The sequence below is a fragment of the Pieris napi genome, chromosome 9 (assembly GCF_905475465.1).
Source record: "Pieris napi chromosome 9, ilPieNapi1.2, whole genome shotgun sequence".
In the NCBI taxonomy this organism is placed as follows: domain Eukaryota; kingdom Metazoa; phylum Arthropoda; class Insecta; order Lepidoptera; family Pieridae; genus Pieris; species Pieris napi.
This window is the reverse complement of record NC_062242.1, coordinates 9,036,951-9,062,372: the sequence shown is the minus strand read 5'-3', so window position 1 is coordinate 9,062,372 and position 25,422 is coordinate 9,036,951. Positions and strand designations below refer to the sequence as shown.

The following is a 25,422-nucleotide window of genomic DNA, read 5'->3' as shown; positions in this document are numbered from 1 at the left end:
TATTACTTTTACGGAATTAAATAAAATTTTAACAATGTGTTCATTTATGTAAGAACATGTTTGTCCACAAATATCTCTGAAATTAAAATTAATGTCAAAATAATCCTAGATCAGGTTAGTAAGTTACTTAACAGTCTAAGTTGTATTAAAATCGGTTTAGTAGTTTTGGATATATCCACGCATTAAAGCACGCTGAAGAATAGAATAGGTAAGTAACTAATATTTAAACATGTCCCAAATTACATTTATTGGAAATGTAATAATTAGCATATAAAACAGTGAAACCTGCAGTATAAAATTAGTGTATTAGTCTTTGTTAGAAGCTGAGAGATGTATGCGTGTGCGCTTGTCTTAATTTCGAACGACGACTGATTCACAGTCAGCTATTTTAGTTTCTGTTTATGTTTGACTGATTTTCTTGGAAGTGCCGGGTTACTAAGAGTCACCTCTGTATGTACTATTCACCTACCTTGGTACTTTTTTTATTGTATATATCATATGATATATATAAGAAACATAGGGCAGATATATTTCTGTGATTCATTGATATTTTTTCTATAGACAAGTATTTTAATAACCTCTGTCTTACCACCGAGTTAGGTGAAAAAAGTCTGTCTTAAGACATGGTTTTCTCACGATGTTCTTCTAAATAGCGCTTATACAAAAATAAACACACACGACCTCTTTCTAGTTAAATAAAAATAACTTAATTATTTTGACTGAGAATGGATTTATTCATTGTTATTTTTGTTCGTTGCAAGCCTATAAATTAAAATTAATGTCCGCTCATTATATCGTATAGAAAGATGGTTATTTTTAGATTTTTAAGCACATGGTTTATATGTTTGTTTGTGGGCAATACGGTAAATTGTTAGATTACTAACAATTAATGAGATTTGAATATTGCTGTCTTATTCATTTCTCGCTTCCTCGTGGCGAAGACTCCTTCAAGCCCTTAACTATTGTGGTAAGCCTGCCTTGACATAATCCCACCACCTTGAACCTTTGATCCTACCCGTAGGGCTCTGTCTGTTACGTTAGGTCGTTTGGTGCAGAATGGTGGAAGCTGACAATGACGGCCCATGGAATGCCTTCAAGGCTTTTTGTGAGGCCGTCATGACTGAGAAAGAGAATGCGGAGCGTCAGCGCGAAAACAATTCTGATGCTCCGCCGGTAAGAAAACGACGACTGGGGCAGCGACGCCGTGCTTTCGCACGTCTGCCCTAAGTTAAGATGCTGATGATTTGTTCGTGGGAGGAGTCACGTTGATATTGTGGCATTCGCGTTTGGCGGGGTAAGGATAGGGCACAGCTGTTACCTGCCTCCGCCCTTTGGCGAGCCGAAGGCATCCGTCAGGTTTTAGTGGGTAGGTGTGTTAATATTATGTCTGAGTCCCACATAATCCCTGCTGGAGTAAAATTCAGCAGGGATATGCGTAAAAGCATTTCCTGACGTTAAAAAAAAAAAAAAAGGTCGTTTGGTGCAGACATCCCGCACTTATTTATAAATTCACTATTTATGTGTTAGGGTAGATCTGTAGGGCTTAGGATCTGTAGGGTTGGTAGGTTCTTATATCTAAGCCTATCCTATATTTAGTTATCTAGTGCAGCTTGCTAATACATACACTACATATCTTAATTTATATAAATTACGTGTCACGTTGTTTGTCCGCTATGGACTCCTAAACTACTGAACCGATTTCAATCAAATTTGCACAACGTGTGCGGTTTGATCTAACTTAAAAGATAGGACAGCTTACATCTCAATTTTACCCGTAATATTTGTTTATTATTTGATAGTCACAATTCTAACAGATGGGGCTGTGTTGAAAGTACCAACGTTTCACATAAGCTACAATATATAACCATCAAAAAAGCATGGTGGTCCCTATGACTGGTGTTCTCCTCTTGAATAGTTTACTACTATGTAATATATCGTGACCTCTGAGTTTGTTTCGGCGTTTCTTCTCAGGGTAGTCAGATAAGAAACGTCGATGTCATCTAGTTAAAAAAAAATATGCTTGATGTGTAAAAGTGTTTGTACAAACCTACTTACAGAAAATAAATCATTTATCAAAAACATTAGCCTCAGCAACGCTTGGCCGCTCTGCTAGTACTATATAGATTATAGATTCTCCTGACATTTAACCATACATTTTACAGTCCACTGGCTGGCAAGCTGTACAAATGTTTTAGATCGATCCCAGTTCCAGATTTTGAAATGTGGGCCACGAATTCAATCTCTTCGGATAACGCGTTCCAGTGAAAGTGCGTAATCGCTTGAGTCACGATTGTTTGTTTTGAAGCAATGACACAGTCGGTCAGCGGAGCTTTCTATTCTATGAACTTGTGGGAAATTGCTGCAAAAATCAAAGTTAATGTAAGTTAAACGCTGCACTGGTAGTAGTTAGGTAGGTAGTTATATCTCTAAATAGTGATCCCTATCAGAGTTTTTTCCGCGCACCACCACTATGTGAAACCAGCTGCCCACTGAAGTATTTCCGAACCAATTCGACTTAGCTTCAAGAAAAGAGCGTACCAATTCTTAAAAGAACGGCAACGGCACTTGCGAGCCTTCTGGGAATGTGAGCATCCAGGGGCGGCTATATCACTTAACATCAGGTGAGCCTCCTGCCAGTTTGCCTTCTATTACATAAAAAGAAATGTTGAAGTTTACCGCAAGATATCAAGCAACTATAAAGAAATAAAAAACACTAAAAGTATTAAATAAAAATATTTCTTATTTATTTATTAGTCTTTTACTATCAAGAGAATTAAATGCTATAAACTATAAATTAATCATAATAGAATTAATATCTAGAGCTATGCTTGAACATACACAAAATTCCTTCGGTTTTTTTTAAGTCGGTTAAAAATATTTAAAATAACGAAAAAATTAAAAACGCATAGAAACTGCATAATGTGGAAGTTGTTTGCATATATTGAACTTGGTCCCGCAAACGTTTTTCCTTTATACGATTTTTTTACCCATCCTTACTTAAGTTTAATATTTATAATAAACCTTCCTCAGAGTTCAAAGAATAAATAAAAATATACTCGAATTGCTCCAGCCGTTTTTAGCAACATATTTTGCGATTATCATTATATTGAATACGTAAGATTTTGAACTTCCTTAGTTTATTACAAGGTCGAGTCGGATGTTTATTTGACGATAAGATTATATTTCGCGAAATGATCACCCTGAGTCAGATACCAACGAACTGATAAGTATACAACTGATTTTACTGTCGAGACCTGTTTTGACCGTTAAAATGTAAAAGTGCCGGAATGAGTCGAAATTATTGAAGATTTTTTACCATCTCCGGCTAACGAGATTGCCAACGTTTATTACTGTACTAATATCGTTTCAAAAATGTGGTTGGTGGCCCTTCTACCGCCAAAAATTAAGGGCGTAAATTGACTAAAAATAAAAAATGCAGTGGAGCAAGCTATCACTTAGGGCTGATTTCACCAATGTCGTAGTTATCCGAGAATAGCTATACCAAGGATAAACATATTCGCTTGAATTTAATCCCAGATAACTCACTTTACATTTCACCATGTAAAACATCCGATAAACTAGTCTCAGATTAGCTATTCTTTGGAATAGCCGTTTTGCTTATCTGTGGAAGTGTATATTGAGTGAACGAACGAATGAGTGTATAATGAAAACAAATTAAATGTGCAATTTCTTTAAAGAACATGAAGGTTAAATGGAACTTTTTACTTTAGTTGGATTATACGTCAGTTTGAAGCTGTCATGGAACCTACTTTGTAATCTGCGGTCAGGTCATAGAAGCTTTGTTTTGCCTGAGTGTTTATTTTGGTTTTGATTTGAAAGAAGAAAATAAATAACAGAAACAATATCGTTCATGATATTGACTCTTGCCTTGGATATGGATATTGATGACTGTGCTTTAATATCTATAGAGGATGCTGGAAATACCCCTCACACTCAAAAGAAAAATTGGAGCAGCAGACGCAGACCTACTTTACCGGTTTCATCAACTTTAGAAGAGTTACATAAAATTAAAATAAAAGCTGTACAAATGCAAATGAATTTTGCTGCTGAGGAGAGAGAGGAAGGAAAAAAAATATTTGAAGTTGAAATAAAAATTAAAAATGAAATATTAAAACGGGAGAATATCAAAACACGAAATCTTTTTGCACAAATGAAACATCGAAGAATAAATAGAAAACCAACCTAAAATAGGTTATCTCATTAGATTTAAGTATATTGTTATGTTATATTACAGACTTAACTTTAATAAAATTGTAGTTAATAAAACAAATATAAATGAAAAAGTTGTGACATGACATGGCGGCCATTTTTAACCAAGGAATATCTCCGTATTCGTTCAAAATTGGGCGTATAAATCTTATCCTTGGAATAACGTTTTATTCTCAGGTTAAGTAGTTGGTGAAATGTAAAATTTGCTATTCCAGGGTTAATTCCTTGGAATAAAACTTATCTGAGTTTGGTGAAATTAGCCCTTAGTGGTATAACAAATAGTTTACCGAATATCTCTCTCTTTAATCGGCAGCTCATGTTTGAGCGTCGTGGTCAGCAAGAAAGCGTCTGGAGCGGACTATCTGTTTCCACCGGTTTTGGTCCAGCGCGTCCCTTATGACAGTGTAGAGTTTTGAGGACGATGAGTCTTTCACTTAATCGGTCCATCTGTTTGGTGAACGGCCACGTGATCGCGAATATACACAAAACAAAAATCGGTCATGCCGTCTCGAGGGAGATTTTTACTCTGATTAGTTACCATGGAACATGCGGCAGAGCCTATCGTGGAACTGCTATTTCCAAAAATAGCTTGGAACTATTGGAACCCCATCCTCAAAGGCTGGCAACGCACTTGTTACCCTGTTGCAGGTATCCATATGTGACGGCTAACACTTTTAGCAAAGTGTTCGTTTGCCGAATGACTTAAAAAGTAATTAGATCGTTATATTTCCTGTGTAAGGCAGTGGTCTAGAAGCTTGAGCGTGCGACTAATTCCTGAGGTTCCGGCTGTGCAAAAAACATTTATTTCAGTGTGTACAATGAGTATTAACACTCGATCGTACGGTGAAGAAATCATAATTCATAGTGAGGTAATCGGCATGCCTTAGACCCAAAACTGACCATGTGTCAGGCACCAGCTACTTGCATAGAACAGGCCTATTAAAGACAACGATCAAGAAACAGAACAGACCGGGATAGACGGCATTTTCTTCTAAATTTTCAAACAAAACCACAGAACAGTAGCTAATATAAACGTCAATACCACAGATTATCACACAATCTCAATTGACTGATCTCGTTACGACCAGTGAAACTAGATGCCTAGGAATCCTAGGTCTCTATAGGGTAACCATCTTTGTTATTTTCACTGGATTGACCTAGATTATTCTTTGACCTTATTGTGACGGTAATAACGAACTGCAAAAATGCGAATCTTATTGGCGGCTTTTAAGCAGATAGTAAGTATTTTCTGGAATTTAATTAGTTATATTATTTATACCTTGTATCGCTCATACGTAACGTAACGATTGATATTGATTGGTAGAATTGTGCGCTTTTATTGTAGAAGCCAGGGCGAAGGTTGCAGAAACGCGGGTATCACGTTTATTTGTTATTATTTGACGCGGGGTCGTAAGGGACCGTTCAAATATTACGTAACGCAATTTTTGGAGATTATTGACCCCCCCCCCCATGAACTTGCCGTAACGTTTTTCAGTACCCAAGTACAGTACTGTATCCAAGTCTAGTAAAACGTTTCGTGACCACCTAGTGACTCTTTAGTTACTATTATGTGGTGTAAGTAGAAAATAATATTAACAATAACGCGTAATTCAACGGGGCGGGGCCCCGCATCGAAACGTTTTACAAAAGGACCCCCCCCCCCTCCCAAAATTCGTTACGTAATACTTGAACGCTCCCTAATATGATACGCACATAGTACAGTTTTTCTGATTTTATCCCATACATTTCGTATGGGGAATTTATTCGTTAACGTTGTTTAAGCGGTAAGTGGTTGTTAAATTTTTTGTCCTTGCTTTAGTTTTGTTAGTACAGGATCGCGCTGGTGGATATGTATCTGTTGTTTTGATTAATTCTAAATTAATGTTTAGGGAGTATGCAATGGATTAGCGATTTGAAGATAGGCTACAGAATATGTCTAACAAATAAAAAAATATTTTTGCGTTTAAAAGTATATCTACCGAGAAAAGATTCAGGCTATAGAACATGTAGTTTACAGCAGAGCACAGGTAGTGTATATATGTCTATGAATTACATACTATATATTTTTAGTAGCGCGTTCATGGAATCATTTACCATATTAGTTAGGATATTTTGTTTTTGTTATAATAGGTGTCGCTACTATCGTTAGAATTATTATGCATAGCACTGATTTTCGTGCGTATGGCAACTGAATTTCACAAACTTTTTATTTTTATGAGTAACACTGTACATATTAAATATTATTCGAAAAAATACAAGAAAATTACGTTGGGAAGAAGTTTTTGTAGGCCTAGAAATTATGGTCACCATACTAAGGTAACTGGAGCTAGGTAACTCTAGTTGTAACGTTTAGCTTCAGCGATTATGTGTAACAGCGGGCGAATGAGAATTGTTTGTTATTCAATATTATATGCGGTTTGTCTTCGACGATAATAGGATTGCGTAAGATGCATTGTTAAGACTGATGGTGCTGGTCATCATAAGACTCTTGGCGACTAGAACTAATTAGATAATTTTTTAGAAGTTATACTTCTTTTGGCACGATGCAGAAAAATGTTGAGAGTCACCTAAATTCTACATCGTAAAGTTAGTTCTAGGTGGCATGAAAATCGATAATAACTATGTTCAAGTTGTATATTCTAGTATTTTTATATTTAGAACACTTGTTTCGTAACAGTACAATTAAACAGTGTGAATAAATAAATATTATTTTGGTGTTTTTATAAAATCAATTTCATATACGATGGTGATAGTATTTACTAATAATAATTTATTATTTATTGGTACATTGATATATTGAATATTAGTGATGATTTGATAAATTTGATTTGAATAAACTGTTTTGAGTGCATTTATAGATTTGAGGTTAATTGTCGGTATGTATAATTTTTAATTATTGCCTCTGTTCATTCCAACTATGTTGTTCCAAATAAGTATAACTTCTAACGCGTGTACATAAGTACACACACTCTTTTTTTTCCCATATTGACGTTTTTAATAAAACAAAGGAACCTAGCCCCCACACTAGGATTCCCTGTGTCATGAACAGTCTCTTCCATTTGACATATTAATGATTTTAGTACTTGGTGTAATCGAAACGTTCACTCTTTAAACGCATCCCTATTTCTACCTCCATGTTCATGTGATGAAATATTCAAAGTTATAAATAATCTTAATAGTACCAAAGCAAAGTTTTGACTCAATAGCTACCGAAGTGCTAAAATTCTCCTCACAACAACTAGATCATTGCCATGAATTGCTTACATGGGGAAGGTGATTACATTTTTTGCCTTTATAGCGAGAGGAGTATTTAGATTTTAGACCATCAGCTTGACAACAATTATAAATAACTTAACTTATTATTATGACATTATTTTAATGTTGTTATTATATGACTTTATGAACATTTTCAAACATTTGCATGCCTATTTTTATATGGCTTGAAAAGGTTTCATATATCTTAAGAATGACGCGGTTTCAGATTTGAAGATATTTATATTAGGGTAGGTAGTTCATTTTTCTTATTAAGATTTATATTTTTATTTTAGGCTTCTTCATAAATAATAAAATTTATGTTTTCTTACGTCTAAAGCTAATTGTTAACGTAATAGAATAGTAACATTAAATTTTGTAAACTTGAGCCCTCTGAGAGCGTATGATTTTGGAAATGGCCCGAACACATATCGTTTGAAAATATATCTTCTTTAAAATTGTATTAACTATGATGAATTTGTCATAGACTGAAAACTCATAAGGCACTATTGTATCTATTTAAAATATCTATGCAGTGTTTTATATATACAAAATTAACAGCCAGTTATTTTAACTGCATAATTATTACAACTATATGCTGTAACTCATACAGTTCTTTAACATCTGGCAAAGATCAAAAAGGATCAAAGTTCACGCTCCAAACGTTTTCGTTAACCCTAATTCGTTAATGTGTGGTTTAAAAATATTACTTGTAATTGGTATTTCACGATGCATGTTTGAGTTAATCGGAATATTGAAACGGGATGTTTTCCAAGCTTAACTATGAATTATATGTAGCGTTACAAACCTTTCTCCAACTCCCATCTTCCAAGAGACATTCTTGATTTCTGCATTTGTTGCATTATTTTCATTGGCGGTGATAAGCCATAGATCACGCACGAAGTGTTGCCAACTTTTCACTCCAAATTTATGAAGGAATCAAGATGTCTTGGAGTATTTTAGAATAAAATGAATGTACCTCACATTCATTTAGGAGGATTTTTAGGGTATAATACAAGATTTTTTTCTTAAATACGGACGATTTTACACAATTTATATGTATACCAACCATACCACCATAACTGAAATATCAATGCACCAAGGTCGAAATTGTATACTATTTTGTACTACATGAATGATTTTTGATGCATATTTGAAAATAGCTCTGAAACCGAGTATACAACCAGTTGAGGGGTTTTTAATCGTTATTTAGGTGTATTTGAAGTTGATTCTAGCGGGAACATTCCGTAGGAGGCATCACTACATCCACTGCACAGTAAGAATTCACAAGAATCGAATACACTGACTTCGCACAAGTACTTTAAGCTACTTATAATCTGTAGTTAACTTGCTTAAACTAACGCGTTTTTAGAAAATATCATACGTTCTAGATGTCGAAATAATTCTCACTCGTAACGTTCCTAATGATTAAAAATTTTGTAATTCTGTTGCATAATAGAAAAATAATTCATTGTTAAATGCACGTGGTCGAAGTTTGTTTGTCTTTATTACTTAAATGTAATTAGAACTTTATATGTATGTATTAAGGTTCAAAATTTTATAAAAGGTTATAATTAATTAAGATAATGATACTTTTGAGTTTAATAATTGGAAAGATAATCTATTTTGATTACATTATTATATACAGTCAAAATCTGTTATAACGACATCGAAGAGACTACTTATATTTGGTCGTAAAAACCGATAGTCGTAACAGCCGATGACGTTGTTATTAAATACCGCATACAATAAAATTCAACCGGGACCTTTGATTTTGGTCAATATAACCGGTGTGATGTTCTAAACGATGTCGTCGTAAACGGTTTTGACTGTATTATGTACGCATATATCCTGGTTATTTGCATTTTTTTAAGTATTAATTTCGCTATAAACCACGTTGTTAAATTAAATGTTTTTGAGATGTTTAAAATACGTAAAAACATATTCATTAAGTCCTTGATATTTATTAGTAAACAAATGACAACAAATGCTTACTACGAAGTTAAGAAAGCAATTACAATACCAAAATACAAAGTCCCTTGAGGAATTCAAATCGCGTGACTTTACGTTAAGCTGATTTCTCGGATCCGGTTTCAATATTAAACCCTTGTCATACAGCTTGCTTACATTTTACTTTCTATACTATCTTATAACCTATTTATTTTGCTAGTTTTGTAACAAGACATTTGAGACGTAGCCAACTTATGAAATAACATTAAATAGCTGGCACTATGATAGCAATGATAAAATTTTGTATACTTAGTAATTCCGGCGGCGCAAGACCTAAAGTGATACTTGGCCGTCGACGAGACAAGAGAACACCACCTTCAACGATTTTGATTCTGCTTTCCAATTGACCACTTGGAGCCCGCGCAAGGCCCTCTCCAGGGTGTCTTTCCAGCGACATCTGGGCCGGTCCACGGTTCATTGTTTTATGCAGATATGCTTTCTTCAGTAGTTCAGCGGAGTCTATTGGTTTTGGCTTACCCTATGACGTTTGTAGATTCATGCATTCAACCCGATGAAAACGGCCAGTAGTAACAATAGTTTTGACATTTAAAAAAATAAAGCGTAATTGAATAATCGGTAAAAAACATGGCTTTAAAGAGCATTATGTGAAATATAGAATTATTTATCAAAAGATACATAATAAAATAAAGATTTTTATACGACGTCACGTGACACAAAACCGTTACGGATTAGTGAGAGATTAGGAGACTTCGTTTACTAATCCTATAAGTATCTTGGAGTTTAATCGTCTGAGACTATTTTATCAAAATGTGTAATTTAAGAATAGATTTAAGATAGAATTAACACGTAAAAACTTGAGGTTTTCAGAATTTGTTTCATGATCATTTTTTAACCTAATAGGCAAGTAGGTGATCACACTCCTGTGCCTAAAACACGCCGTTGACTTTTTGGATCTAAGACATGTCGGTTTCCTCACGATGTTTTCCTTCACCGTTCGAGTGAATGTTAAATGCGCACATAGAAAGAAAGTCCATTGGTGCACAGCCTCAACCTCAGGGATGAGAGTCGCACGCTGAAGCCACTAGGCCAACACTCACTCCATTCAATGGTTTTAAATACCTTGTCGAACAGATATACCCTGCAATTGTATATTATCGCTATCTATAGAACGTGTTCCTCGTCCCTTCCTTACGCTGGCTTCCAGCGAATCTATTTTTGCAGTTCAGGTTTCGCGAACTCCGATAAATATCCCTTCGCTTATTTTGCACATTTTTACTTGACTATTAAGATAATATATTTTGATTCAATATTAATAGCAGTGTTATTACATTCTTTGGTTAGCAGTGTTGGCCTAGTGGTTAAACGATTCTCAACACTGTGATCGTGCGTTCGATTTGTATAATTCCGATTATTATTTTTCTTAAATACTACTGAATAAAATACCTAGTTAAAATTGCTGTCCAATGAAAAAAAATGCTTATAATAAACTAATACAAGAAAACGCTGTTCTATAGTTTGGCTAAATTAGTAAAAGGTATAACAGTGTTCACAAATACAATTGCTTAGATATATTTAGCCACAGGTGAAGTAAAAGCTATAAATCATGCGTCTGCGCACCGGAAAGTGTCGCGTCGCTCCCGATATAGTTCTGATATTACATACAAACGTATAGTGGAATTTCGTGTTTCTTAATTAGCATTTATTAAATAAAAACCGAAACATTTATAATCATCACAAGTTCTTTTTAGATCGGCACGAATGTAAAAAAAACAATGTCTTTAGTTTATGCTTTTATAATGTTTTTTAACCATGGAATTGGGTTTACTTACTAGAACGTAAATGTCTATTTGAGATACGAATCACTCCAGGCACTCTGAATCTTTTGTAGTAGTGTTTGGTCTGGATACATGTATCCAGTTGACATAAATGTTTGTTATAGACATGAATCAAACGTGAAAAGTAACTTATTTATTTGGCAGTGTATGGATCGATAGCTTTTTTTAAAGGTTACATTATTTAAATGGTAATAATAGAATATAGCCAAACGGATTACACCATTTATACGAAGTACATGTACTAACTGATTTACCTACTTATCATAATATATTGGTTGAGGTGCTTGTGGAAATGTGTAATGTGTGGGGGTGTGTTACTGTGTGAGTGTGGGTTTAAATGTGATCTCAAAAATCCATTCGATTGGCTGATTTCCTTCGAAAAGACGCGTTAGGAGATAATATGGAATAAGTCAAGGCTCGCGTACTCCTTATTATATAGATTTAAAATACGTGTAAGTTTATTATTTCGAGCATAGTTTATACCAAGATATGAAACAACTCAGTATGACGAGTTATTTTTGTATACGTTTCAAACCCTTCAATCCTCAATAAGAAGGGGCTTTAGACTACAATATCTTAAATAAGGGCCTCATAGCCTAGCGGTCTTAGCTAGGTGAGGGGTACTGGGTTCGATTCCCGGTTCGAGGGCAAGTTTTAATTTAATTTAAATTTGTTCTCGGCCTTTGGGAGGGTTGTGCGGTACTGGGCGAGTGCTTTAACCGTACATGGAGGGCACGGTCGAATTTATAAAGCAAGCAGTGAGTTTGTTTCCTAAGAAAGGAGACTGTGAAGGTTTAGAACGTAGCAATACGTTCTAGGCCGAGGATGGCAAAATAATTACAAGTGCGAATTATAAAAATCTTATACTTGACGCTGGCTAATGCACAAACCGTGCCAGAGCCATAAAAAAAAATCTTAAATATAACGAATAATATAGAACCCGAGTGGTAGCGGTAAATTGCATTATTTGATTACTATGAAGAATGCAGGCCCTTTGCAATTGATAGATTAACAACACAATAGGGAATTGACCTAATATCATATAGATAAGGGTCAACGTTTACATAAATTGCTATATCAGTGGATATACTCAATAACATAATTATTATTCAACTTAATATGTATGCTATCTTTTTGGTCACCTTTCTATCAAAGGACAAAATTCAGGTGAGAATCTACACAAAAATGTACGCTACAATCTGTTTGCAACGCGAATTTGTGTATCCATTTCGTGATCATTTGTTTTTCTTATAGGCAAGTGGTTCAGCCTTATGTGTCTGACACAAGTCGACTTTTAGGTCTAAGGCATGCCGGTTTCCTCAACATGTTTTGCTTAGAACCTGTGTTAAGCCTCAGGCCAACACTGCTTTTTAGAGTAGAGAGTGTAAAGCCATGACGGAAGATACGTTAAATCTATAATCTCTTCCCCTCTTTCAGTTATTTATAGCGTAAAGTTTAGTCTATAGCTTAAATAACTGTACTGACGAATTAAATATAAGAAGTAAAGTAAGTGCTATTCACTTATTTAAAAATTGTTTGATTACTGGCTTAAATAAACAATCTGCAATTAGTTAACATCGCATGTCCATTAAATACATTATTCAAAAATTTGCATTGGGTAGTAAAAAAAGTAATAAATAAGGATTTGTTGTGGTTTTACCAATAGTATTGCGATGGCCTATGTCAGATGGGAAGAAGTTATCGGTCCTTAAAAATAATGTATGCCGCAAAACAACTTTATTTGAATTTTAATTTAGAGCGTAAAAAACTAAATTTCCCTTCAAGTTGCCTGTTCATTTACCCAAGTACTTATTCTACGACTTTCTAACAACGAGAAAAGCCGCGGGCATGACTTGTAATATGAATCATGGGCAAATAGCGTAGACGAACTACAATTAAGTAAGCGGTCTTTGACCTCGTTCCTAGATCTGATTGTAGACACTGCATCACGGGAAGTAGCTATTTTAGTGCGTCTACAATAAATAGTTACTGCAATGGCGTATACGTGGCTCTTATACCTAGGTAAATATCTTATATATACTTAGGTATTTACTCCGAAAACCTCTAGAATTGCTTTATTGAAGTGAAACTTCTTTAGGCGCGTGAGGGTAAACATTTTACGGATGAAACGCAATAATAATATTAGCGTCACGAAGATATGCAGCGTTTTTGTCGAAGAAAAGGTAGAGAGCGATTGAGACCGAATGAGAGAGAGTGAGAAAGGGCGAACGTATCTATTATACTAATATATCATAAATTATTTTGACGAAATTGTAAATATATAATTTCGTTACTTCGAATACTGGTACATGATCATCTATTGGGGCTTTTACCTTTACCTTATTAGTGATAAATAATTTACAAAGAAGTTTCACTTCTGACATGTGTATTGTGTACTTTGTACGCACGCACTTTTTTATTTTTATATGCATTTTTTAATAAACGAATATCGACAATATATTGCCGGAAAGCATTTTCATTGCATAAGAATTGTTGGCCTAGTGGCTTCAGCGTGCGACCCTCTTCCCTGAGGTCGTTTGAACCCCGGCTGTGCACCAATGGTGAAGGAAATCATCGTGAGGAATGCAATGCATTAAATCCACAAAAAACGGCATGTGTCAGGCACAGAAGGCATATCTAAGGCACACTTGTCTATTAAAACTGGGCACTAGACATAAAAGGTTGTAGCACCATTGTTTGTTTTTTATTTACATTGTGTGCTACTTTACGTGTTTTCGTGTAGCGTCGTTTATTTTATAAACATGGGAAGGTTAAAGCGATACTGTTATAAGATTACCTAATTTTAAAATGCATTGAATATAATTCTTTAATACCAAAATAATTTATGAGAATTCGAAGTGATATGGAAAAAGTTTAGCTTAGAAGTATGTATAAGTGTTTTTCATCGCATTTAAAACATGTATCCTTTGTGTGTTTTGAGTTTTATTGTACTTATTTCACCAATCTAATACATATTGAACCCTCTCACACACATAGAATTAGCTATTACAATGACCATAGTGTAATATAAAATTTTATATATTTCAGGGTCGCAACCAACACTCCTCACTTGGTCAGTCTGGGAACTGGAAGGCTCAGCACTGCGGTCACTCTTCATCCTATAAAGCAAGGTATAATCATCATAAAATTATTATTATTATTACATTATTTTTCTTATTTTGCGACTGAGGCGCAAACTAGCTGCTGTGGTCTCTGGCAGAATGACCAGCGCTGTTGAACAGTCTGCTCAACAGCATAATGGTGAGTCAGGGCCAATTACAGCCACAGCACACACGCATTACATACTTACGTTTTAAAGAAAAAACTCATTTTAGGTTATAACTCATTCTTTTTTATTTATTTTTATTATTGTTATTTGTGTTTTTCTATGTGTGTGTTTTTTTAGTAATAAATGTTATGTCTATGTAACAGCAAAAAAAATTAAAACCAAATAAGTCTTTAACAATACGCTTGCACTGTTCTGTCCCATTCCATTACATTATTAATATATGCTCGATAAGTGAGCATTGTCTAGTGGCTTCAGAGTGTGACTCTTATCCCTGAGGTCGTAGGTTTGAACCTCAGCTGTATATCAATTGATTTTCTGTGTGAGCATGTAAAGGTGATATCAGACGGTTCACTCGAATGATTGTTCACTCGAGTGAATGCTTCATTTTTTTTCATTCTATGTTCACACGGCTTAGACGAAATGATACAGAAATGAACATTCATTGTTCTTTCTTTTAAATATGTCATCGAATGAAGTTGTACGTCTTGGAATTAGTTTAATTTGTGATCATTTAATCAAATAGTTGACAAAAAAGAAACAAAGAAAACGTCGTCGGTGGTGGGTGCGACCATGGATTGAAAGAAGGAATTTATTAGGAGCTTCCAATACATTGTTGAGAGAACTAGCCATTGAAGATCCTGATTCATATTGTAATCATCTTCGAATGGATGAAAGTAAATTTGAAGGAAAGTTCAGAAAAAGTTATAACTTCGTCGACAACGTGATGTCCGTCGGCTACAGGACTCGAAACAAAATGGCCGGATCCGAATGAACGTTCTCTCAGTGTTTAGACCGTTCATTTCTAGTTCATTCGGAGTGGGAATGAAAGATACCGGATGCCAATATAGGTGGTATCAGACGGTTCATTTTTTGTTCATTTTCACCTTTCATTCGGTACATTTCACTCGAAATGAAATGTCTGAACAAAAAATGAAACACGAGTGCCGAATGAATTCATTAGTGAACCGATCCAACAGTGTTGGATATTGGCATCCGGTATCTTTCATTCCCACTCCGAATGAACGAGAAATGAACGGTCTGAACACTGAGAGAACGTTCATTCGGATTCGGCCATTTGTTTCGAGTCATGTAGCCGACGGACATCACGTTGTCGACGAAGTTATAACTTTTTTTTTCTGTGTGTTATTATATTGTTTTCATGCGGCAAAATGGTGTTCAAGTGGAACGATCAAAATAAATTACTTTTTTTTTTAAATAAATTTCTTCTTTCCATCCATGGTCGCACCCACCACCATCGACGTTTTCTTTGCTTCTTTTTTGTCAACTCTTTGATTAAATGATCACAAATTAAACTAATTCCAAGACGTACAACTTCATTCGATGACATATTTAAAAGAAAGAACAATGAATGTTCATTTCTGTATCATTTCGTCTAAGCCGTGTGAACATAGAATGAAAAAAACTGAAGCATTCACTCGAGTGATCAATCATCCGAGTGAACCGTCTGATATCACCTATATCCAACACTGTTGGATCGGTTCACTAATGAATTTATTCGGCACTCGTGTTTCATTTTTTGTTCAGACATTTCATTTCGAGTGAAATGTACCGAATGAAAGGTGAAAATGAACAAAAAATTAACCGTCTGATACCACCTTTAAGGTGATATCAGACGGTTCACTCGAGTGAATACTTCATTTTTTTTCATTCTATGTTCACACGGCTTAAGGTGATATCAGACGGTTCATTTTTTGTTCATTTTCACCTTTCATTCGGTACATTTCACTCGAAATGAAATGTCTGAACAAAAAATGAAACACGAGTGCCGAATGAATTCATTAGTGAACCGATCCAACAGTGTTGGATATTGTCATCCGGTATCTTTCATTCCCACTCCGAATGAACGAGAAATGAACGGTCTGAACACTGAGAGAACGGCCATTTTGTTTCGAGTCCTGTAGCCGACGGACATCACGTTGTCGACGAAGTTATAACTTTTTTTTCTGTGTGTTATTATATTGTTTTCATGCGGCAAAATGGTGTTCAAGTGGAACGATCAATATACATTACTTTTTTTTTTAAATAAATTTCTTCTTTCAATCCATGGTCGCACCCACCACCGTCGACGTTTTCTTTGCTTCTTTTTTGTCAACTCTTTGATTAAATGATCACAAATTAAACTAATTCCAAGACGTACGACTTCATTCGATGACATATTTAAAAGAAAGAACAATGAATGTTCATTTCTGTATCATTTCGTCTAAGCCGTGTGAACATAGAATGAAAAAAAATGAAGCATTCACTCGAGTGAACAATCATTCGAGTGAACCGTCTGATATCACCTTTAGACGAAATGAACATTCATTGTTCTTTCTTTTAAATATGTCATCGAATGAAGTCGTACGTCTTGGAATTAGTTTAATTTGTGATCATTTAATCAAAGAGTTGACAAAAAAGAAGCAAAGAAAACGTCGAAGGTGGTGGGTGCGACCATGGATTTAAAGAAGAAATTTATTTAAAAAAAAAGTAATGTATTTTGATCGTTCCACTTGAACACCATTTTGTCGCATGTAAACAATATAATAACACGCAGAAAAAAACGTTATAATTTCGTCGACAACGTGATGTCCGTCGACTACAGGACTCGACTTTAATGACGAATCACAAGTGTACATTGTGTTACCTACGTGAATAAATGATTTTTGATTTGATTTGATTTGATTTGAAACAAAATGGCCGAATCCGAATGAACGTTCTCTCAGTGTTCAGACCGTTCATTTCTCGTTCATTCGGAGTGGGAATGAAAGATACCGAATGCCAATATCCAACACTGTTGGATCGGTTCACTAATGATTTCATTCGGCACTCGTCTTTCATTTTTTGTTCAGACATTTCATTTCGAGTGAAATGTACCGAATGAAAGGTGAAAATGAACAAAAAATGAACCGTCTGATATCACCTTTACACTCGAATGTGAAGGAAAACATCGTGAGGAATTCCATGCCTTAGACCCAAAAAGTAGATGGCGTGTGTCAGGCACAGACAAAACAAATGAACACGAAACAGATACAGAAAACTGAGGCCTAGATCTAAAAAAGTTTTTTTTGTTAACAAGTACAGTGTAATTGTAACTAGACGGTTTTATGAACTGTCAACTGCCTCGGTTGACAGTTTTGTACAAGCAAAGTTAGAATGCGTCATTCAGTGCGTAGCCTTATTTTTGTGACTTAAAAGAATCCATATTTTTCCAGGTCGTGTCACAATTGGCTCTGATCCCACGTGCGACATATACGTGGTGGGTACCGGTGTTGCCAGCATTCATTGTCGTGTGGAAAACTCCCACGGGGTGGTCACACTGTACCCTGTTAGCGGTAGCACACTGTTGGATGGGCTGCCTGTTGACAAACCGACTCGGCTATCGCAAGGTAACGTTAGTCTGAAATTAATTGATATAATCATAGAAATTAATAATATTATTCATGTTTCATGGTATATTCATGATATGGTCTAAGATCCGGCTGCAGAATGAGTACGCTCATCTGTTATTTGCTAAAAACCGAATTTTTACGTATATTTATAATTAGGAGAATGTATATCTGTTAGTGTTCTCAAACTAAAGTATTAGTAAGTATTATTACGCTGCCCACTGAAGTATTTCCGAACCAATTCGACTTAGGGTCCTTCAAGAAAAGAGCGTTCCAATTCTTGAAAGGCCGGCAACGCACTCGCGAGCCCTCTGGCATTGAGAGTGTCGGTATCACTTAACATCAACATCAATCCTGCCCGTTTGCCCCCTGTTCTATAAAAAAACTGAATAGATGCGGCATTTTACATTACATTTTTTCATTTACATTTACCGTCTTCGGGTAATTCTATGTATCTTCTTTTGAATTGTGTTAATCAAGTACCATATACTTCCAGGCAGTATGCTGACTATAGGCAGGTCGAATTACCTACGCTTCAATCATCCCGAAGAAGCAAAGCTGATGAAGTCTGTTCTCCCTTCAGGGCATGTGTCGATGGCGCCTATACAGTTCCAACCGAACGAGCAGTGCTTGCCGGCAGGTAATTTTGAGTTCAAAATTATTTACCTTTATTATTGTATTTCATAAAGTCATTAAACCGTTGGTGATTAAATGGTCTAAATTGTATTTTAATTTTATATAGTCTATTATTTATTTATTAAGTCTCTGAGAGGAGAATTAACAATTAAAAATTTAAGGATGCATACGGATAGATAAAAATTCTTCTTTTATTTCTTTTAAGTTCCATTTGTGACTATCACTAATTCGAACACTCTACTTCCCCTTTTAACCGACTTCAAAATAAACAAAGGAGGAGGTTTACTAATCAACATTCAATTTTTTAAATGTATTTTGCGCATTATTAAACACAATACATTTGTTTAATTCCAGGATATGTTAACCATGACCCCAATCAATGTTACCAGAACACCAATCTTAATAAAATCTACAAGGACAACTCGCTCACACAACTCGATAAAGAACTAGACATGACCCTCAAAGAAATGTCCAGAAGGAAACCACCGACCGTCCCCAAAAAGCCCTACAAAGACGACACGTCAGATTCAGAACAAGAAAGCAGACCCAAAATGGGCAGTATTATGGCTAAAGTATCGAAATTCGAATATTACGCAAAACAACATAAGATCGGCCGAAGTCAATTCTACACGAACAACGAAAATGAAATATCGCCAAAAGTCTTCAGTTCAAACTCCTTAACAGTCAACACACCCGCAAAAGACGTGTTGGGCGGTCGGAATATACCAAATTATATGTGTCAAACAAAGCAAGAACAAAAAATGATTGTTCTTAACGAAAACAATAGCTTGGACCCAAAGAATTGCTCCTACGCGAATGTTGCAATACGTAAGGCGAAAATTGATAACATGGTCCGAAATTTCGATGACACAAAGACGGAGAGAGTGAAAAAAGTCAACAATGATCAACAGAGTCGACCCGATAATCATATTTACGGCAAAATTAATGTAGATCGGCGACAGGATATTGAGAAAAATGAAAAAAAATCAGACCCATATAAAAATTACAATAGCTCTCAAAACTACCAAACAAATGAGTATAAAAGCTATCAAGACTCATTTCACAACCAATTCAAGCAGGACCCGTACAACAGCCCCAAAATATACAACAATCTCCAAGATACCCAAAAAATCCAGGAAACATACGTCTCACAAGAACCATATAGAAATCCCCAAGAACCATACAAGAAGCCCCAAGAACCCTACAAAAATACACACGAAACATACCAAAATCCCCCAGAGGCTTACAAGAACCCCCAAGAAGCATACGAAAGCCCCCAAGAGTCTTACAAAAGTAACGAAGATTATAAAATCAATGAAATAGGCGTAGATGTTTCAAATGATGGGAGAAATGAATACGCACGTGTCTGTGATTTACATATTTCATCTACTTTTGATCGAAATCCTCAGTATTCACCAGTTTATTCGAATTATGGTTATGAGAGGAGCTTTGAAGCGGAGACTAAGAGAAAACAGGTATATACAATATTTATTTTATTATTACATATTACTACTAAAAAAACAGTGGAGCTACAACTCTTTAGGTCTGGGCCTCAGAGATCTGTTTCATGATCCTTTACTTTACATTCTACATTTAGTCTTCTGTGCCTCAGACACACGCCGTCGAATTTTTGGGTCCAAGGTATGCCGGTTTCCTCACGATGTATTCCTTCATGAATGCACACAAAGACAGAAAGTCCATTGATGCAACTGGGGTTCGAATCTACGGCCTCAGGGATGATAGTCGCACGCTGAAACCACTAGGCAAACACTGTTCCGAATACTTAATTAAAGTCGTGGTTTTTTTGGAATTTAAAAATATATAATTTCTATATTTTTGAAATCTGACAAGCTCTACTGAAGTACTAACGGTAGTCCGAATTCAATGCGGGGGTCGATCTATAGTTCAATTCTTGGTTAAATTTTACTTATATTCGGTTCAAAGATACTTTATTTCTCAAAGTATTATATTCACTTAGTGAGAAATTTTGGAGTAGGTGAATGTACATCGTGTTATAAAATTATTTAAAATATAATTAATGTACAATTTCTGTGCATACAAAATTTATGTAAAAAAATATTGTTATGTTGATGTATGAAACTCTCGTAAAACATTGTTTGTCTTGTTGGATGATATCATCATTTTATCTTACTGCAAATATTTTATCTTAAATTCCAACTCTTACAGATAGGTTTGAAGATCATTTAGGACTAGTTAGTATTTACAGCTTACCTAAACAATTGTACAGTTTAATATAATAATAACTTTATTTACATCAATAACACAAAACACGATAGAAAGATGACAAATAAAATCTTTCGGCTTAAAGCAGTTCCTTCTAGACAAACTATATATCACCCAAATAAAACACTTTTTTTTTTATTCGCTAAATTCTAAACCAAAGAAATTCTGCTTCTACAATTTACTCTTATATTATAAATTTGTTTTGTTGATAATGAAAATGCTTTCACCAAAAAGCTACTTTGGGAGCGTTCAAGTATTATGTAACGAATTTTTTTTTTTCCTTTTGTAAAACGTTAAGATGTGGGGCGTGGTATTGTTAATATTTTTTTGACTTACACCACATAATAGTAACCAAAGAGTCACTAGGTGGTCACGAAACGTTTTACTACACTTGAGTACAGTGCTGTACTTGGGTACTGAAAAAAGTTACGGCGAGTTACATGGGGGGGGGGGGGTGTCAATAATCTCCAAAAATTACGTAATACTTGAACGCTCCCTTTACCATTAGGCACTATATTATTAAAAATACCTTATTGAGAGCTTCCCTTTTCCGTTAACGGCTTTTACGCTAAACTTGTAATGGAATTGTTCTGGATTTTTTTGATTGGATTTTTTATTTCGATATAATAAAAAATCCAGTTAAATTGTATTGTAATAAAATAATTCTGTGAAATAATTAAATCAAACTCGAACTCAAAATAACTTTATGTAGGTAAACAAGTACACTTATGAACGTCAGAAAAGAAGTTAAACTAATTCTAAATTTACATTTACTACCAGTTCGCAAGTCAAATGACATATATGTATGAAATCATAACGTCCCAATAAAGTCGATCTCAAATACGATAAGATTTAATTAAAATCAACTGCGGTAATTGTCTTGAAGGAAACAATAGCTTTATCTGATAATAAAATACGTTTTTGATAAGACTGAAGTATCATTGCGCCATTTTGTATATTTTAAAGAAGTCGTGTTAAGAAAAATCTCCAAAATTTGTGATTTATTGTGAAAATATTTGAAAAACATAACTTAGTGTGCCTTTAATAATCCATAAATTTCAATCATTTTTGTGTTACAATTTAATGTTGCTATTAATTCGAATGTATCCATAAAATAACCTAAATGTCTTAAATCTACTAATTAAATATTGTTCATGCGTGTGCTTAGTTCATTGTGAATTACATATAGGTAACACTATCAAATAATAACATTAAATCATAATTTTATAATGTTACTTATATAATAATTCCTAAATCAGTCACAGATTGAAGCGTACAGTGAAAATATATTTAAAACTCGATTAATCGAAAGTTTGAATATTTTTATTAAAGTTCAAAGTGCAAAAATGACTGTCAAATCAAACACAAAAACTACCAAAAAGAGCATTATAAAACTCTTTTTAACTAACCTCAAGAAGAACACATTAGCTTTGAAAAAACTAACAACATCAATTGAAGAAAAACATCATGATACCACGAAAGTGATTGACATAACGAATTCCGTAAACGATAAACTCGAAATCGTCCACAAACTTAGAAACGATATAAAAATATACAAAACAATAAATTCTATACTGACAAATCATTATATCAAAGAAACCAGAGATCATGAAACTACAATTGATACAAAAATTATCAATTTAGAAAGACAAATTAAAGATTCTTACGATGAATTGAAAAAGGAAGTGATCAAAATGGCTGATAGTCTTGCCAGTTATAAAAATCAAATATCGGCTCCGATTCAAAATAGTAATGTTATAATGGTCGGTAATGACCTAAATTATAAACAAATCAATGAAATACACGCTAAAAGTGAAATATATAATACGATTATTAGGAAAATTGATAAGATGTTTTGTAATATGGTGAGTTTAATACTATGTCAATGTTTGTTTGATAAAAATACACTTCATTAAATCGTTATACCAGGTGAATTAGACTGTTTTAAGTCTTAATAAAATATTTTAAGTTTCAAAACTGCAGAACAATTGCTAACACGTAACTTAGCAAGATTTGTGATGTTTATTCTAGTCTTATAAAACCTATAAACCGGAAGTATACCACAGATGTATATAGCAAATATAAAGTAATAAATACTTTTCCAGGCGTACCAAGACCGGCTGAAAGAAGAGGAACAGAAAGACGCTGAAAATGCGCGTTTAGAAGAGATTCTTAACATGTGCGCGGAGTACGAGAAACAAATATCGTCAGGTAAAAAAGATTTATCACCTTCTTATATTTTGTTAATATAGTATTGGACTAGTGGTTTAAGCGTGCGATTCTCAGCCTTAAGATTGCGCATTATGCATTTGAATCATCTGAGCACCAATGGAGGTGTGTGCAAATAATCGTCAGATATATTCTGTGCCATATTTTTCGTCTATCGAGCAACCCACGCTTTTTCACAATAAAACCAAAAATTTTTGTTCATTACCATTTTCCGCTTTAATTAGGAATTATTTTTCACTTTTAAGTTTGATGTGCTTTAAAAGCGTGTTTTATAATTTTTAAACTATATTTATTTTCCACTTTTTAGTCCTAGCAGCAATACGTGGTGTCTCAATTTAATCGTATTGCTTTGTGGAGTTAAAAAAAAATTTCATTGTTTTTTCGAGATAAACCTATGAAATTATTATATTGTCGCTGATTCTTTATAAGTGTACAAAGTTTGAATTAAATCTGTCCGTTTAAAGTGGGTCTAAATCGAGTCTGAAGGAGTCGGTTACATACATACAGGTGAAGCTAATATAAAGCGTGTAAAAATGATCAAAGAGATGGAGTTGTAGTGCCACTGGATTATTATTTTGCGCTACCCCACTATGAATTTCCAATAAGACTTCTAAAATTGTCTTGATTAGGCCTAGTTTTAATAGATAATTAGATTAACATATTTTTCATAGATAATGATATTGAGGATATACTGATACATTATCAGTCATGTTGTTCTGTTGCTTTTAATAGAGCCAACAAAATTCATACTGTAAATATATATCAAGTCAATATTTTCATCAAACATTTTATTTTGATCCAAATTAGTTTCAATCTAATAGCGGAACTGGTAATTCTTTATAGGCAAGTATACTAGTAGATGATCAGTCGCCGGTTTCCTCACAATTTACATGTGTTTTCAGGGCTGCCAATAACACCGACAGAGAAGAGGTCCCACAACAAAATCATCACAAATGGTTCCCTCCCACGAAGTGCTGCCATGAACAATCCTAACTTCGTGCAAACTAGCGACGGTTATTATAAGTAAGTTATTTGATTTTTCTCAATTTCTGATAGGCTTACTTACTGTCAAATCTCCGTTTATATTTATAAACGGCAATAATTTAAAAACCCCTTATTAGCAAAGTAAAATATGTTAAATGTTTTTTTTCCTTTTTCGGCTTCGTATTACTCATCTATTATTTACTACCTAATTGAGCTTTATATATTTGTTTATATATCATATTTATTAGCACTGGTTTATGTGTATATACTGTTTTATTCGAATGTGTCTAAATTTCTCTATTCTTGTTTTACACCTTTCAGGTTTGATACTAGTCATAACAGGAACAATGTGATGAGCCAATCTCTGCCGCCACAACGCAATCTATCGACTTACGAAAACTTTACTTCACAAGTTGATCCTTCCACCCCCGAAGTAACGATCAATGAACACTACGAAAACGTAGGACGAATGGACGAAATCGGTATCCCAGTGTTCGATGATGTCCAACTTAACCTTTCTAGTCCTCTTATGATAAGAAAACTCAACCAAAACGGCTCGCTACTTAACTCCCCGGTAGGAAGTCCATACGAAAATGTACTCAAGAACAATCTCAAGCCAAAGTCACCGAATACACAAAGTCCCAGAACAAGAATAAAAACAACATTCGCTCATAAAAACATTACATCGCCGCAATATTTCGTTTTTCCCACACCCCCGCCGAAAAACACGAATCCACTAGACGATCAAATTCAAGATAAACAAGAACAACCTGCAGAAAAACAAAACGACAGAAATTGTTCGGGTATTGAAAAACAATTGAGTCTAGAGGAGGAAATACCGATGATTGACGATTCCGATTTGTCTAACGACATCGAATTTAGATATTCGAAAGTTATTAATGAAACAATACCAAAAAACAAGAGCTTCGATGACGTCAAAAAAGAGTTAATGGCCGATATTCCCGAATTAGAACAATTTGAGAAAGAGTTAAAGAATAATAGAGAAAATGTTATAAAAAATATTACTGAAGAAGTCAGGAAGATAGATTTAGAAGCAGATTCAATAGACAGCGTTTTAGAAGATAATGTAGACGAATTGAAATCAAAATACGAACGTTTGAGAGATGAAAGGAAGAAATTGATGGCTGAAATACACGATATTAAATGTAAAATGTCGGAAATTCGGTCGCAAGAGGATGATATATTACGAGAGGTATGTATAAAAAAATTCAGTTTCCGTGATTAACTTATGTATTAATAGACGGGTTTTATGGCCGGTGAAACAATACTAGTAACGACTTGGAAAGCAGGGAATGCTGATCTCATATTTTCTTAAAAATACTCAGCTTGGTGTTGCTTTAGCCTC

The 25,422-nt window shown here is 34.5% G+C and overlaps 1 protein-coding gene across 2 annotated transcripts in view; it reads left to right on the top strand.

The window, feature by feature from the left end:
- The window catches only part of LOC125052166 (pleckstrin homology-like domain family B member 2), an 81,020-nt gene that overhangs the window by 32,663 nt on the left and 22,935 nt on the right, over positions 1-25,422 (top strand). The window contains exons 3-9 of one of the 2 annotated variants that reach the window (XM_047652791.1): positions 14,337-14,419; positions 17,790-17,963; positions 18,460-18,603; positions 18,954-20,074; positions 22,949-23,054; positions 23,975-24,095; positions 24,378-25,269. In XM_047652791.1, coding sequence (XP_047508747.1) covers positions 14,337-14,419; positions 17,790-17,963; positions 18,460-18,603; positions 18,954-20,074; positions 22,949-23,054; positions 23,975-24,095; positions 24,378-25,269 — 2,641 coding nt within the window. Of the gene's footprint in view, positions 1-14,336; positions 14,420-17,789; positions 17,964-18,459; positions 18,604-18,953; positions 20,075-22,174; positions 22,709-22,948; positions 23,055-23,974; positions 24,096-24,377; positions 25,270-25,422 lie in introns of those variants that run through there. The other variant, XM_047652792.1, reaches the window with a different exon arrangement.